The sequence below is a fragment of the Papio anubis genome, chromosome 5, assembly GCF_008728515.1.
Source record: "Papio anubis isolate 15944 chromosome 5, Panubis1.0, whole genome shotgun sequence".
In the NCBI taxonomy this organism is placed as follows: Eukaryota; Metazoa; Chordata; class Mammalia; order Primates; family Cercopithecidae; genus Papio; species Papio anubis.
Genome location: NC_044980.1, coordinates 69,812,833 through 69,829,304, shown reverse-complemented (window position 1 = coordinate 69,829,304; position 16,472 = coordinate 69,812,833). Strand labels below are relative to the sequence as shown.

The window sequence follows — 16,472 nt, the reverse complement described above, 5'->3', positions numbered from 1 at the left end:
ATTACATACATCACAATGTACACCAAATGTTAAATAGCCTCTATCCTTGAAAAGCGGTCAACCTACAGATACAGGTGTGGAAAGAATTCTAAAACTGTTTTGTTTTTTGTTTTTTGAGATAGAGTTTCACTCTTGTTGCCCAGGCTGGAGTGCAATGGCACGATCTCGGCTCACTGCAACCTCCGCCTCCCAGGTTCAAGCGATTCTCCTGCCTCAGCCTCCCAAGTAGCTGGGAATTACAGGAACTTGCCACCACGCCCAACTAATTTTTGTATTTTCAGTAAAGACAGGATCTTGCCATGTTGGCCAGGCTGGTCTTGAACTCCTGACCTCGGGTGATCCACCCACCTCGGCCTCCCAAAGTGCTGGGACTACACGCATGAGCCACAGCGCCAGTCCTCTAAAAACATTTTTAAATGAAAAACAGTTGTCACAGAGTTTGGTGTGAGTGTCCATCATTTCCTTTTAGAGGGGTGAAGCTGTTGCCTCCCTTCTCTCACTCCTTCCCTCAAAACAAACACACAACTCAGAAATAAGCTGTAAAAAAAGTTATGTTATTTATAAATCAATTACACAATAAAATAATTATTTTTAAAAGTCACAAATATAATCATTGTATAAAGTCAGTTTGGCATCAAGTACCTTTTAAATATGTTGCAAACTATTTTCCAAAGAGATGTGGTCCAAACTCTCTGAAAGTTTTATAATTTCGTATTAGATAACAAGTGAACAAAACTGACAATAAATACTCCAACAATAATTTTTTAAAATACTAAGTGGTAAATGCTATTGTAAGTGGCAAAACAATCTATTACTCAGACTACCTGAAAATTTCACTGAAGTCATAAAAAGTTATACAAAATTTGTATTTACACGTTTAAAATCCTGATTGTATTTTTCTTGAATAATAATATATACAAAAGCTCAAAGAGTTAATAAAGAAATAATTCAAAGTCCTAATAAGTCAACAAACAGATTTCATTATAAGCTGAACATAAAAGAGACACCACTGTTTGCTTCTCTTTTTGAAAACTATCATTGTCAAATGGAAGCAGCATTTAGAACAATGGTTCTCAAATCTTCGTGTGCATAAACATCATGCAGGTTTGTACCACACAGATTCCTGGGCCCTGTTCCCAGAGTCTGAGCTCTCATTACTGAATCTGAGGAATCTGCATTTTAACAAGATCCATGACTATTTTATCACCCAAGCTGGAATGCAGTGGTGCGATCTCAGCTCACTGCAACCTCTGCCTCCTGAGTTAAAGTGATACTTGATTCTTGTGCCTCAGCCCCCTGAGTAACTGCGATTACAGATGTGCACCACCACACCTGGTTAACTTTTGTATTTTTAGTAGAGACGAGGTTTTGCCATGATGGCCAAGCTGGTCTCAAACTCCTGACCTCAAGTGATCTGCCTGCCTTGGCCTCCCAAAGTGCTGGGATTACAGGCATGAGGAACCGCACCCAGCCAAGATCCATAATGATTTTGATGAAGTGGTACAAGAACCTCACTCACTGGACATTGAAATTCTACTGTCCAATCCCAACTCACTGCTGTTGATTGGAAACCTGATTCTGGTAGTTCATTTATCTTGATTTCCTCATTTGTAAGGTCATTCGATTGGACTGATCATCTCCGAGGGCCTTGAAGCCCTAACAAGTCTATCACGATCCCAGATGTTATATATATATATATATAATTTCAGCTGAGAAGTGAGTCTTCACACCAAGTCTACTTTTTGCAAGTTACTGGGTTTCTGTCTTTACCATCTTCTGAAAAGTCTGCTTCTGTTGGTTCAGTTTCTGGGGACATCTGAGTAGAGGAATTCTGAAACGGACACTGATGTTAATTTGAGGTACTACTTTTCTCATGCAAACAGGGGAGCTCCTAGCAATCCTAAGAGGTGCTGCATCCACATGGTATGCGGTGAGATGCGTTTGGTTAGGAAATAAGAGACATGTCCCCATAACATTAAACAGGCTCCACATCCTCTGGTGCAATTCCCATCTGAGGACTCAGGAAACTCAATAGGAGGTCTTAACGGTGGTTGAACTTGAAGAGTAAGAGCTGGACTTCCTGGAGTGTTTCTGTGAGGTGAGGGATACTTGCATCTGCTTTACAGTGCGGACACTTCTGCAAAGGAGAGCGTTCTTTGCATGATCCCTGAAATCATGTGAAACAAAGTAATAGACAAAGGGGTCGATGCAGCTGTTGAGGGTAGAGAGGCAGAGGGCTACAAGGTACAGGGCATAGACATGGCTCTGACCCCGGCTCTTAATCAGAAAATAATGCACCACGAGCAGAAGGTTACTAGGAGTGAAGCAGATCAGGTACATGGCCAGGACAGTGACAATGAGTTTGATGGCCCTCTTCCTTTTCTTCTGTGAGTTTTCATCCATGGCAGAAAATCGCAGCATTCTGATCATCAGCACGTAGGCAGAGGCTGTGAGGAAGGCTGGGAACAGAAAAACCCCAATGGCCAGAGAGAGGAAGTAATTGAACATGTCTCCCACCAAGAGCTGCTCAGGCAAAACATCGTGACAGGTCGTGATGTTGAGGGCTGGAATGAAGATGGTCTGCTTCACGACATACAAGGGGATGGTAACCAGCAGAATCAGCAGCCATATTGCCAGGGAGATGCCAATGGCAATGTTTGCCTTCTTCCTGGAGTGCCCCATGGGGTTCACGATGACCCAATACCTCTGTACACTGAGGCAGGTCATGAAGAGAATGGAACAGTACATGTTGCCATAGAAAAAGCCAATAAGCATGTTACAAAGAGCTTCCCCGTAAATCCAATTGTTGCCATGTATGTGATAGGCAATCTTCAAGGGGAACCAGATGACAGAGAGGAGGTCAGCCAAGGCCAGATTGGCCATGTAAATCACAGCAGGGTGCTTCTTCTTAGTTCGGAAAAGAAAGACCCACAGGGCCATGCCATTACTTGGCAAACCCACCACAAATACAATTGTGTAGACAATTGGAAGGAAGACAGTGGTCAGTTTTCCAGTGAGGACAGATGCAGAAGACTCATCCACAGAAAAGGCTTGTTCAACTGTAACTCCTTTTCCAGTGACGTGGAATGTGCCATCAACCCTACCAATAAGGCTTCTTCCTTGAGAAGATCTATTGGTTCCTGTTCAAGAAAGGAAGACAAGGGTCATTACAGAAATAAATGTTTCAGCAGTAACACTGATTTGTTCAAATGAAAGTACATTCATTTATTCATTTTTTAATTTACCCAGGCTGGAGCGTACTGGAACGATCATAATGTACCGCAGCCTCAAACTTTTGGGCTCGAGCAATCCTCCTGAACTGCCAGGCCACAGGCACGCACCACCACACCCGGCTAATTTTTTACTTTTTGTAGAGATAGGATCTCGCTATGTTGCCCAGGCTCTTCTCAAACTCCTGGCCTTAAGATTCTCCCACTTCAGCCTCCCAAAGTGGTGAGATTACAAGTGTGAGCCACTGAGCCCAGCCTCAAATAAAAGTACCTTAGATGAAAACAGAAATATACTATTAGAGGATTACACAAAATGCTTATAGGGGCTTTTCTTTGTGTAATGAGATTATTGGGATTTCTATTGTCTGGTTTAGTTTGGTTTTATGGGGTTTTTTTCTTACAGTGAGTATTTTTGTATCTGGGAGTTGTAAGGAGTTGTGGGATACATGTGGAACATTTATTTCTAGGAATATAAAGAAGACTAACAATATTTCAATTTATTTTTACAAACTGTCCACATTCATTAGTCCCCAGCTATTGTTTTTATTTTACTTATTTTTATTTTTTTAGAGATGGGGTCTTGCTATGTTAACTTAGCTGGTCTTGAACTCCTGGCTTCAAGTGATCCTCCCATCTTAGCCTCCCAAAGTGCTGGAATTACAGGAATGAGACATCACACCCAGCTCTAGCTATTCTTATCACATGACCAACAACAGTCCTTTGATTTATCAATTAGTAAAATTTGGTTTGGCTGGGCATGGTGGCTCACACCTATAATCTGAGCACTTTGGGAGGCTGAGGCAGGCGGATCACCTGAGGTCAGGAGTTTGAGACCAGCCTGGCTAACATGGCAAAACCCCGACTCTATTAAAAACACAAAAATTAGCCAGGCGCGCCTGTAATTCCAGCTACTTAGGAGGCTGAGGCAGGAGAATTGCTTGAACCCGGAAGGTGGAGGTTGCAGTGATCCAAGATCATGCCACTGCACTTCAGCCTGGGTAACAGAGACATCAGTTTAGGAATGTGCAGTAATTCCTTTCCAAATTCTCAAGTGTGTAAAATAGCGATCCCCCTCCTGACACCAGTTTTCTAATTTCTCACTTCATAATGGCCTTCTATTCCACTCTAGTCTTGAGCCAGGATCCATCCTGGACTATTCAATTCATCATACCCTACTCAGACCTTGCCACAGGGAGATTCCCAGGACCACAAGGGACATTCCCTTTTCACCCACAAGGATAGCCTCAACAGTGGGCAGGGATTTCCCCTGTTCATGTGCTGGCTTCCTGGAGAACGTCCCATGGAGGCCAGCTGGCAGGGAAACTGTCTGGCCTGGACAGGTGGCTGTACTGATGACAGATTTGTGTTCTGACTTCCAAGCATGTAGCATGACAAGCTAACTTGTTCTCCCTCTCTTATATTATGAAGTTGATCTTAAAAACCACAAAGAAATGAATGGCATGTCCTCCCTACATTCTGCCCATAAGTATTCATGAACCTGCAGGAGTAAATAAGGACAATTTAAGGATAGCGAAGAATTTTACTCTAATTCTGGGGAAAAGTAGGCCTCACCAGGCAGAGAAGACAGGGCAATACTGGCACTGCAGATTACCAGGGAGGATATTAAACCTACTTATGCTCTGATCTCATAATGTTATGCTTGGTCATCATTTTTCCACTAGAAGCTTTACACTAATGTTCCGCAGAATTTTTCACATCTTAACGCTTCTATTTGGGATGCTAGCCTGGGTGGAGTGTTGGGGGATGTAGAGATCAACATTTCACTTTTCACTTAGTGTAGTGGGTTGAAAGGTGGTACCCCCAAAAGAGAAGTCTATGTCCTAATCCCCAGACTCCGTGAACATTATTTAGCAAAAAGGTCTTTGCAGATAGAATTAAGGATCCTGAGATGAGAAAATCTCCCTGGGTTATCTAGGTGGGCCCTAAATCCAACGACAAGTATCTTTTTTAAGATAAAGGCAGAGGCCTGGCGCGGTGGCTCACGCCTGTAATCCCAGCACTTTGGGAGGCTAAGGTGGGCAGATCACTTGAGGTCAGGAGTTCAAGACAAGCATGGCCAACATGGTGAAATCCTGTCTCTACTGAAAATACAAAAATTAGCCAGGTGTGGTGGCGTGTGCCTGTAGTTCCAGCTACTTGGGAGGCTGAAGCAGGAGAATCGCTTGAACCCAGGAGGCAGAGGTTGCAGTGAGCCAAGGTTGTGCCACTGCACTCCAGCCTGGGCGACAGAGTTAAAGTCTGTATCAAACCACAACAAAAAAAGAGAAAGGCAGAAAGAGATCTGTAACACGCAGAAAAAGAGAAGCCAGAGGAGTGAGTGACATGAGAATGGAGGCAGAGATTGGAGTCACGTCAAGGAATAGGCCAAGAATGCCAAGATGCCGGCAGCCACTGCAAGCTGGAAAAGGCGAGGAACGGACTCCCCCTTAGAGCATTTGGAGGGCGTGTGGCCCCAATTCCTTGATTTCAGACTTCTGGCCTCCAGAACTGACAGAATAAATGTGTTGTTTTACATATTTATTTAGTATATGGCAATTTGTTACGGTAGCCACAAGAAACTAATATGCCTAGGATAGTCCTATTTCTAATGGTTCTATTTTTTTTTCAATAATTCTTCAAAAAGAACGTATGTTGTTTTTAAATTTTAAAAAAATCCTACATATTACAGTGTTCTTCAAATATTTGACCATAACGCCTAAGAACCATATTCTACATAGTAACCCATTTCCCAATACACATATCCATGGTGGAAAAAAGTTTCACAAAATAATAATTATTCTTATTATACAGGGTGCACTGATACTTTCTATTGTATTCTATTCCATTATCATAAAAAGCCAGTTATTATTCTTTAACATTGATTTCACAGGCCACTTAACTTAGAATGACAACAATGTAACAATTAGAAAGTAACACACTGGAAATTAATTTGGTGTTGGATTCAGTGCTTGATCAGCATTATAGACTGAGCAACTGGTGCAGTTATTGTGGGATGTATCCAACACCAAATTAATGGAAATGAAGGCGGCAAAGTGTTAAACACTACGAATGTAGTCAGTAAAATCGAGACTCTGGGAACTGCTACAGGATAAGGGCCTGTTTTTCACAAAATATAAATTATAAGGCAAAAAATAAGAAAGAGAGCCAGGCACAGTACCTCACACCTTCAATACCCAGCACTTTGGGAGGCCAAAGCAGGAGGATTTATTGAGACCAGGGATTTAAGACCAGCCTGGGCAACATAGCAAGACCCCATCTCTTAAAAAAAAAAAAAAAAAAAGAAGAAGAAAAAAGGAAAAGAAAGGTGTGGAGGTGAAATTTATAGAGTAGAAGATCTGAAAGACATATCAGTCATATGTATGTACCTTGTTTGAATCCTGATTCAAACAAACCATAAAAATACCTTTTTTTTTTTTTTTTTTTGGAGATGGAGTCTCACTCTGTCAGCCAGGCTGGAGGGCAGTGGTACGATCTTGGTTCACTGCAACCTCCATCTCCCAGGTTCAAGCAATTCTCCTGCCTCAGTCTCCCAAGTAGCTGGGATTACAGGTGCGCACCACTATACCCAGCTAATTTTTGTATTTTTAGTAGAGATGGGGTATCACCATGTTGGTCAGGCTGGTCTCGAACTCCTGATCTCAAGTGATCTGCCCACCTCAGCCTCCCAAAGTGCTGGAATTACAGGCATGAGCCACTGCACCCGGCCTAAAATGACATTTATGAGACAATTAGAAATTTGAACGCAGAGCCAGACATGGTTGTTCATGCCTATAATCCCAGTGCTTTTTGAGGCTGAGGTGGAAGGATTGCTTGAGGCCAAGAGTTTGAGACCAGCCTGGCCAACATAGCAAGACCCTGTCTCTACAAAACATTAAAAAAAAAAAAAAATTAGCCAGGCATGGTGGCGCACACCTGTAGTCCTGGCTACTTGGAAAGCTGAAATGGGAGGATCACTTGAGACCAGGAGTTCAATGATTCAGTGAGATTGCGCCACTGCACTCCACTCTGGGTGACAGAGTAAGGCCCTTGTCTCTTAAAAAAAAAGAAAAAAAGAAATTTGAATACTGACTGAATATTTGATTATATTAAAAATTAATGTTAGTAGATACTATAATGGCATTATGTTTATATTTGAAAAAGAAATCCCTCATACTTTATTAATACATTCTAAAATATTTTAGGATGAAATGATATCTGAGATTTATTTCACAACCACAGGAATTGAAACCCTCAGACACTGCTGGTAGGAATACAAAATGGCGCACGGCTGGGCAGAGTGGCTCACACTTCTAATTCCAGCACTATGGGAGGCCGAGGTGGGTAGATCACCTGAGGTCAGGAGTTCGAGACCAGCCTGGCCAACATGGTGAAACCCCACCTGTACTAAAAATACAAAAATTAGCCAGGCATGGTGGCATACACCTGTAATCCCAGCAACTTGGGAGGGTGAGACAGGAGAATCATTTGAACCAGGAGGCATAGGTTGCAGTGAGCCAAGATCGTGCCACTGCACTCCAGCCTGGGCGACAGAGTGAAACCATGTCTATTTAAAATAAATAAAATAAAATAAAACATACAGTTATTGTGGGAAATTATCTGGCAGTTCCTCAAATGGTTAAAGAGTTACTATATGGCTGGATGCGGTGACTCATGCCTGTAATCCCAGCAATTTGGGAGGCCGAGGCAGGCGGATCACGAGGTCAGGGGTTTGAGACCAGCCTGGCTAACATGGTGAAACCCCATCTCTACTAAAAATACAAAAATTAGCTGGGTGTGGTGGCACACGCCTATAGTCCCAGCTACTTGGGAGGCTGAGGCAGGAGAATCGTTTGCCAAGGGCTAAGACTGGAAGATTGGTGAATGACAGCTAAGGTGTTTCTTCCAGAGTAATAAAAATGTTCTGAAAGTGTTTGTGGTAATGGTTGAATAATTCTATGAATACACTAAAAGCCACTAAATTGTACAGTTTAAAGGGGTGAATTGTATGGTGTGTAAATTATCTGATATGGAATTCTTGGTAAAGCTGTTAAAAAAAAAACACAGGCTCAGTATCATAGGAAAGGGGAAAAAACAGAAAAGAAATAACAGGGAAGAGGAGTGGGAGGTGGGTTGGGGAATAGATGAAACAAGATTAGCCGACAGTTAATAGTTATTGAAGTTGAGTGGTGGGTACACGGAATTCACTATAATAGTATACTGCTATAAGATTAAAATTCTCCATAAAAATAAGCATGTACCAAGTCAGGAAAGCTCACATAAAGAGTGCTCAAAATCTATTTTAAATAAGAACACTAAAATAAAGACCAAAAAAGGAACAAGGAAAGGCAATATAACAATTTTTTTTTTAAATGGATTTTTTTTCTTAGAATATTTCAACATATAACCTTTAATGGTCTCCATCAAAACTATTGTTGGTATTAACTGTTATATAACACTGGTAAATGTCAAGACGCTACTTGAAGGTCTCTGAAGCCCTTTCAGCCCAGTGCATGGGCTCTGACTCTGTACAACGTCCTTACCACTCACCAAAACTCACAGAGCTTGTCTAGAGAACCGATACTATCCCAGCTCCCAATTGTCAACCAGGTAAAATCATTTCTATTTCACAGAGTTGAGGAGAGACTAACTGCACAAATGAAGTTTAAACACATATATAGTGTCTGGCTACAATTATATTCCCATTTCTAGGGCTGTAATAAACAATTATTGCCCAAGTGTGCAAAAATACACACTCACAGATGCTCAAGGCAGCATCCTCTACTCAGTTACAAACAGCTCCTTATTCCTATTCCTAACTTAGCATGTCCCTGGCATCGTCCCCATCACTAAGGGAAGACATTGTACTAGCCAATAATATTGAAATGGAAAGACAGCCACAATAAACAGTCAATTGAAAAAAGAAACTGGCTGGGCACGGTGGCTCACGCCTGTAATCCCAGCCCTTTGGGAGGCCAAGGCGGGCATATCACGAGATCAAGAGATCGAGACCATCCTGGCCAACATGGTGAAACCCCATCTCTACTAAAAAATATAAAAATTAGCTGGGCGTAGTGGCGTGTGCCTGTACTCCCAGCTACTTGGGAGGCTGAGGCAGGAGAATTACTTGAACCCAGCAGGCGGAGGTTGCAGTGAGCCGAGATCACGCCACTGCACTTCAGCCTGGCGACAGAGCAAGACTCTGTCTCAAAAAAAAAAAGAAAGAAAATTATAATGTACAATTTGCAAAATCTGAAGTCTAGAAGGATATCCACCAAACAATAAAAAGTGGCTGGCTCTGTGAAGTAGAATAGCTGGGGACAAGAGAACTTTTCTTTTATTTTACACCTCTCTATATTATTTGAATTTTGTATCTCAAAGGAGTATAAATTAGTATAATATTTTTGGTGGGTAATTTGGCAAAACATATCAAAATTTTAAATGTATTTGCCATATGACCTAGCAATTTACTTCTAGGAATTTGCCCTGCACCTACCAGCTAAAGTGCACAAAGTTATTCTATGTACAAGAATATTTACTGGAACGTTGTCTAGCATGGTGAAACGGTATTAATTTCAACATCTATCAAAAAGGGGCGTAGTTCAGGGCCTGGCGCAGTGGCTCACACCTATAATTCAAGCATTTTGGGAAGCTAAGGCGGGAGGATCATGAGATCAGGAGTTTGAGATCAGCCTGGCCAACGTGGTGAAACCCCATCTCTACTAAAAATACAAAAATTAGCTGGGTGTGGTGGCGGGCACCTGTAATCCCAGCTACTTGGGAGGCTGAAGCAGGAGAATGGCTTGAACCTGGGAGGCGGAGGTTGCTGTAAGCTGAGATCACACCACTGCACTCCAACCTGGGTGACAGAGCAAGACTCCATCTGGGGTTTGGGGGTGGGCGGGAAGAGGGGGAGTAGTTCAGGTCAGGCATAATGGCAACCTAGCCATAGCCCCAGCTACTTGGGAGCTGAGATGGTTACAGTGAGCTATGATCCTGCCACTGCACTCCAGCCTGGGTGACAGCCAGAACCAGTCTCTTTGAAAAAAAAAAGCGGGGTTGCAGGGGGCGAGGGGGCAGTAGTGCGGTGGGGAGGACTAGTTCAATTACCCCTCCTACAAAAGTTTGTACAGGGCCGGGCGCAGTGGCTCACGCCTGTAATCCCAACACTTTGGGAGGCTGAGGTGGGCGGATCACAAGGTCAGCAGATCGAGACCATCCTGGCTAACACGGTGAAACGCCGTCTCTACTAAAAATACAAAAAATTAGCCGCAGGATAATGGCGTAAACCCGGGAGGCAGAGCGTGCAGTGAGCCGAGATCGCACCACTGCACTCCAGCCTGGGCAACAGAGCAAGGCACCGTCTCAAAAAAAAAAAAAAAAAGGTTTGTACAAATTTCTATACACTGACTGAATAGATTAGATAAAAAAAGATAAATCATAGCACAGTACGTACAGTACAGTACGCTCCGTCTATTCCTATAAATCATTTATGCATAGAGAAGTTGAGCTGATGGCCAGGCACCCCTGTAATCTCAGCACTTTGGGAGGCCAAGGTAGGCGGATCACTTGAGGTCAGGAGTTCAAGACCAGCCTGGCCAACATGGCAAAATTCTGGCTTTACTAAAAGTACAAAAATTAGCCGGAGGTGTTGGTGCACATCTGTAATCCCAGCTACTTGAGAGGCTGAGGCAGGAGAATCACTTCAACCTGGGAGGCACAGGTTGCAGTGAGCTGAGATCACACCACTGCACTCCAGCCTGGGCAACAGAGCGAGACTACATCTCAAAAAAAAAAAACAACCAACCAACCAACAAACCAGCCAACCAACCAACCAAACAAAACCTGAGAAGTTGTGCTGAAATTGGAGAACAGAAAGTATGAGTTTCACTTTTTTTTTTAGACCCTTCTAATTTACACAATTTTTGGGAAAATCTGCATGTAAAACTTTTTTTTTTTTTTTTGACATAGAGTCTCGCTCTGTTGCCCAGGCTGGAGTGCAGCAGCACCACCTCGGCTCACTGCAAGCTCCACCTCCTGGGTTCACACCATTCTCCTGCCTCAGCCTCCGAGTAGCTTGGACTACAAGCGCCCGCCACCACGCCTGGCTAATTTTTTGTATTTTTTGTAGAGACTGGGTTTCACCGTGTTAGCCAGTATGGTCTCGATCTCCTGGCCTCGTGATCTGCCTGCCTCGACTTCCAAAGTGCTGGGATTACAGGCGTGAGCCACTGCGCCCAGTCTAAAATTTTTAATTTAATTTTTACTTTAAGTATACTCCTCTTGTGGCCCATCCTCCCCATCAAACCAAGTGTAAAACAAGTACTTTATTTGCATTAACTCTCTTCCTTTCACCCTGTTCTCTATGATCCCCTCACCCCAAATGTTCTTTTCTGCTCCCAATCTTTGGGAGCACAGACTGAAAAAACAAAGGTTTCAATTGTGGGGTGCCCCTCCCTAAACTTTTAGTACATTTTCACAAGTGTTCTTTCAGAATGAACTGTTTTCCCCAACACTTGCCAAGCTAATGAAACCATAAGAATGTCAAATACAGATTTACTAAAACATCATCTATCAAGGTTACTTAGTAACTACAAGGCAAGCAAAAGGATCAAATTTAAAGTCCTATCTTCCAGTTCATTGCAGTGTTCTGTCATTTTACAAAACTTTGGCCAGGGACGGTGGCTCATGCCTATAATCCCAGCACTTTGGGAGGCTGAGGCAGGTGGATCACTTGAGGACAGGAGTTCGAGACCAGCCTGGCCAACATGGCAAAACCCCATTTATACCAAAAATGCAAAATTAGTTGGGTGTGGTGGTGTGCGCCTGTAGTCCCAGGTACTCTGGAGGCTGAGGCATGAGAATCACTTGAACCTGGTAGGTAGAGGTTGCAGTGAGCCAAGATTGTGCCACTGCACTACAGCTTGGGTGACAGAGTGAGATTCCATCTCAGGGGAAATAAAAAAAAGAAAAACTGGAAATACCACATGTCTATCAACAGAGGACTAATTTTTAAAATTGATACATCCTTCTATAACATTTTGGAGTCGTTAAAAATGTTTTATATGTATTGACATGATACTGATCTGCTTATATAATCCCATACTTGCACAAACATATTTTCTGTATTTGTGAATACATATTTTGTGCATGGATGTAATAAAGAGTGGGAAAAGACATAAGCTGAAATGTTAGCACTGGCTACTTTGGTACTGAATTTCAGGGTGATTTAATTAAATTTTTCCTTTTTTTGTTTTGGCTCATTTTTCCCTAGTGATCACATATTGTTTTTATAATTTAAAAAACAATTATAGCTAGGGCTATAGTAATCCCAGCACTTCGGGAGGCTGAAGGCGGGTGGATCACCTGAGGTCAGGAGTTTGAGATCAGACTGACCAATATAGTGAAACCCTGCCTCTACTAAAAATACAAAACTTAGCCGGGCATGGTGGCGGGTGCCTGTAGCCCCAGCTACTCAGGAGGCTGAGACAGGAGAATTGCTTGAACCCGGGAGGCGGAGGTTGCAGTGAGCTGAAATCATGCCACCGCACTCCAGCCTGGGCGACAGAGAGAGACTCCCTCTAAAAAAAAAAAATTACCTGGGGGTGGCAGTGCATGCCTGTAGTCCCAGCTACTTGGGAGGCTGAGGCAGGAGATTTCCTTGAGCCAGGGAGAGATGGAGGTTGCAATGAGCCAAAATCGCACCACTGCACTCCAGCCTGGGCAACAGAATGAGACTCAAAAAACAAAACAACAACAAAAAAAACACCAAACCAATTATAAAGAAAACAGAAGTTCCAGTCTCAAAAAGATAAATGGAATGACCTAGGCCTGTAAAATGGTGGAAAAAAATAAGTAAGTGGCAGAGAGAAGCTGACTGAAATGAACACCACATGGACCAGCCAGGGTACTCTGGGCAAGACTCCTCACTTCATTCATCTGCTATTTACTGAGGTCCCATAGGTGATGAGACTATGCTAGACATGATGGAAAGGATGGTAGGGTCCCCTGCCTCCAGGAGTTAACGATGCAGTGAGGACATGTATTAAACATATTTACCCAAATAATTACCAATTACTATTGTGAGGGGAAAGAGGGGCCGCGACTTCCAAGTGTTTTCCTTGCCTTGCCTCCTCCCCAATTCAGTGTCTCTCACCTGTACCCTGAGAAGGCTGTGATCTAGGCTGAGTTCCTTTCTATGAGGCAGTCTTTCGGAGTGAGGCTTTGGGAAGAAAATCAAACCCCAAATCGGCCTTGCAGCCACCTGAGGGGCACGCAGAAGGACTGGTTAAAAGGCAGTGAGCAAAGATCTACCCTGAGGGCAGAAAAGCTTTGCTGCTGACACGGTATTTACTAAAATCAGTTTAGTTTTAAGGTGGGAGGAAAGCTCCATCTGCCTAAATCAATTCTCAGTGTTACTTCGCGAACCCTTTGGGAAAGTTACCCTGCAAGGGAATAAAAGTATGGTGGGGGGAGGATGAGGAACAAGGTGCAATATTAAGTGGCTCTAGTTAACAAGTAACCTGATTTTTCCTTATTGTCAAATCAAGTTCGCCTTATACTCCAGGGATCTCCCAATCCCCCATCAAGAGGGGTAAACAAGAACAAGCCAAATAATCGGGGCATGCTTCCTAGAGGGACCTCTGAATCATAAAGATGTTGAATCATTTATACCAACACGTATTTTTTTAAAGTTTGCACATACTAACCTTTGCTCCTGAATTTTTTTTTTTTTTTTTTTTCTTTTTTTTTTTTTTTTTTGAGACGGAGTCTCGCTCTGTCGCCCAGGCTGGAGTGCAGTGGCCAGATCTCAGCTCACTGCAAGCTCCGCCTCCCGGGTTCACGCCATTCTCCTGCCTCAGCCTCCCGAGTAGCTGGGACTACAGGCGCCCACCACCTCGCCCGGCTATTTTTTTGTATTTTTTTTAGTAGAGACGGGGTTTCACCGTGTTAGCCAGGATGGTCTCGATCTCCTGACCTCGTGATCCACCCGTTTCGGCCTCCCAAAGTGCTGGGATTACAGGCTTGAGCCACCGCGCCCGGTCTGCTCCTGAATTTTAAGTTCCCAACTTTAAAGGACATAGAGGAGAGGTGTTTATTACAGTTTTCAATACTTCCTGGAACTAAATGCCTTTATTCTGATGCTGATTAATAAAAAATATATCAGCAGTGCACAGTTTTCAAGCTTACACAACACCCTTTTCCCTAAGTGAAGAGGGAAAAGAATCACATTCTTCCATCTAATTCCAACCCACTGTGACTTGCTCTTTTACCTCCTCTTTATGAAGAGGTGGATAAAAGTGAGAAATGCCTTTTACGGAAAGTCTGAACATCTGAGGGAAATTAAAACCTCCCTTTGCTACCCAGGCTGCCCCAAACAGCGGGGCCTCGGTTAGGATCACAGTGGCGCGATCGCAGGTCAAACATCCCCCACGGCTACAGCGAGGCCTGCTGGGCCCGGAAGAACACATTCCGAGCAGTACAAGTTCGAGCAAACCCGGAGCAGCACACCCAAGGAACGCGGCGGCCGGGCGCAAGTGCTGCTCTGTTCCCAGGGCGGCCAGCCTCCGGCCTGCAGACCTGGGTGGCAGCCAGTGGTCGCTCCGGGTGGCACACTAGGCAAGTCCCGGAACCCAAGGCCCAGAGAGTCAACTGGTCAAATATAAGGCAGCGTCCAAAAAGTTCCGCTCGTAAATCCTCGTGACGCCCAACGGGCCTGAGCGCTCATTACCACCAGAACCCAGCAGAGTCCAGCCCTGAATTTCATACCCCGGGCCTTCCACCGTGGGTGCCAGGAGCCGCGGGCCCCGGGTGGATCTCGAACGCCAGGGGCAGAACCCGAAGAAAGGCTTCCAGTAGTTGGGGGAGGGGGGCGCAAAAAACAATTTAGAAGGCTCCCGGGCCGCGGGTTCACACCCACTCCGCCGGTTCCCACCCACTCCGCCCTGCCCTGCGCAATCAGCTCGCTAACTCCACTGGCCCCGCGGGAGCGAGAGGAAACTAAGTGAAAAGCTCTTAACGACTTAGTGTTTATAAAGCAACCAAGCCCGGGGAGGGGACTGGGTCCTCTGGGTACCCTTTAGACACAGCTACTCCTTCCTTCACTCCCTTTCCCCGAACCCACGCTGGCGCCTGGGGGTGCCCAGCATGACAGCCTCTACGGGAAGTGGGGTCTTTGGGGAAGTCTCTGCCTCTGCCGGGCTCTGCCAACTTCAGCTGCTCCCGCATGTCCCACCTGGGTGCCTCCTTGGCGCAGAGACCCCCCATCAAAGCCACCAAGGAGAGGCTAAGGGATTCGTGGAGATGGGTGCCGGCAGCAGAACCCCTTTCGCGCACCTGCCCGGATCACCGTCTGCCCAGCGTGCCCAGGACCCCAGCTCCTCAGCGATAAGAGCCCTCCTTGGCCACGTTTCTCACCTTGGATGGTGCCATTGCAGGAGACAGAGGCTGCCAGCAGGATGGCGGCCCCCAGCAGCCACGCCGCGCTGGGGCGCCACATCCTCCCCGAAGCCCCGACGCCGGGCGCGCTGGGAATCCGCCGCCACCGATTCGAAACTCAGAGCTCCACTGGACGCACCGAGAGAAAGTCAGCCTCTCGTCTGTCCCTAATCGCAGCCTCTGCGCTCCTCCCCAGGGCGGGTTAGGTTTCAGGGAAACCCGAGGCGCCGCTGGACTCACCTGCGGGAGGCCACGCCCCGGGACCGGAACGAGGGCCCTGGCCCCGCCTCCGGTCACCTGCCTTGCGTGGCTGCTCCCCCGGGTCCCCGGACGCGCGCCAGGTCTCCTAGACTGCTGGAGCCGCCTGCGGGCGGGGTTGAGCGCATGAGGTGTCCGCTTTGGAATGCAAATAGCAGGAGCGCTGGGACCTCGGGTTAATCCCGGCCTGGGTTATGCCGCGAACTACCTTTAACCTTTACTTACTCCTAGAGAACCGGGTCGTGCGTCTCCCTCACTTTTCCTGACTATGGGAAAGCCACGATCCGAACTCACTGCAATTGTGGTTGGTAACTGATTCAGAGAGGGCTTCCCGGTGCGGTGGACACTGCAGGAGGAGGGATGCGTTTTTTATTGTAGAGGCAGCTGCAGCTGCGGACACCACGAAAGCGGTGGGGAGCACAAGGGACGGGGCGGGAAAGAAGACATGGAATGGCTCCTTTCAGCGCCAAGTGCCAAAGCTTTAGAGAATTATCTTGTTTAATCCCTATAACAACCAGCGCGATAAGTATGATTATTCTTCCCATTTTA

At 45.2% G+C, this 16,472-nt stretch overlaps 1 protein-coding gene across 1 annotated transcript; it reads right to left on the bottom strand.

The window, feature by feature from the left end:
* Positions 1-533: 533 nt before the first annotated feature.
* On the bottom strand, positions 534-15,928 carry F2RL1 (F2R like trypsin receptor 1). Its single transcript, XM_003899833.3, has 2 exons — positions 15,645-15,928; positions 534-3,140 (listed from the first exon to the last, which is right to left on the bottom strand). Exons 1-2 carry the CDS (start codon positions 15,724-15,726, stop codon positions 2,029-2,031), a joined length of 1,194 nt encoding a protein of 397 aa, XP_003899882.1. The 5' UTR covers positions 15,727-15,928; the 3' UTR covers positions 534-2,028.
* Positions 15,929-16,472: the final 544 nt, after the last annotated feature.

What these genes read in the sequence shown, in the direction of transcription:
- F2RL1 (XM_003899833.3), bottom strand. Translation starts at nt 15,726, where the DNA reads ATGTGGCGCCCCAGCGCGGCGTGGCTGCTGGGGGCCGCCATCCTGCTG. An exon ending in CTGCAATGGCACCATCCAAG is followed by an intron (nt 3,141 to 15,644) that starts GTGAGAAACGTG and finishes TTTCTTGAACAG; the next exon opens with GAACCAATAGATCTTCTCAA.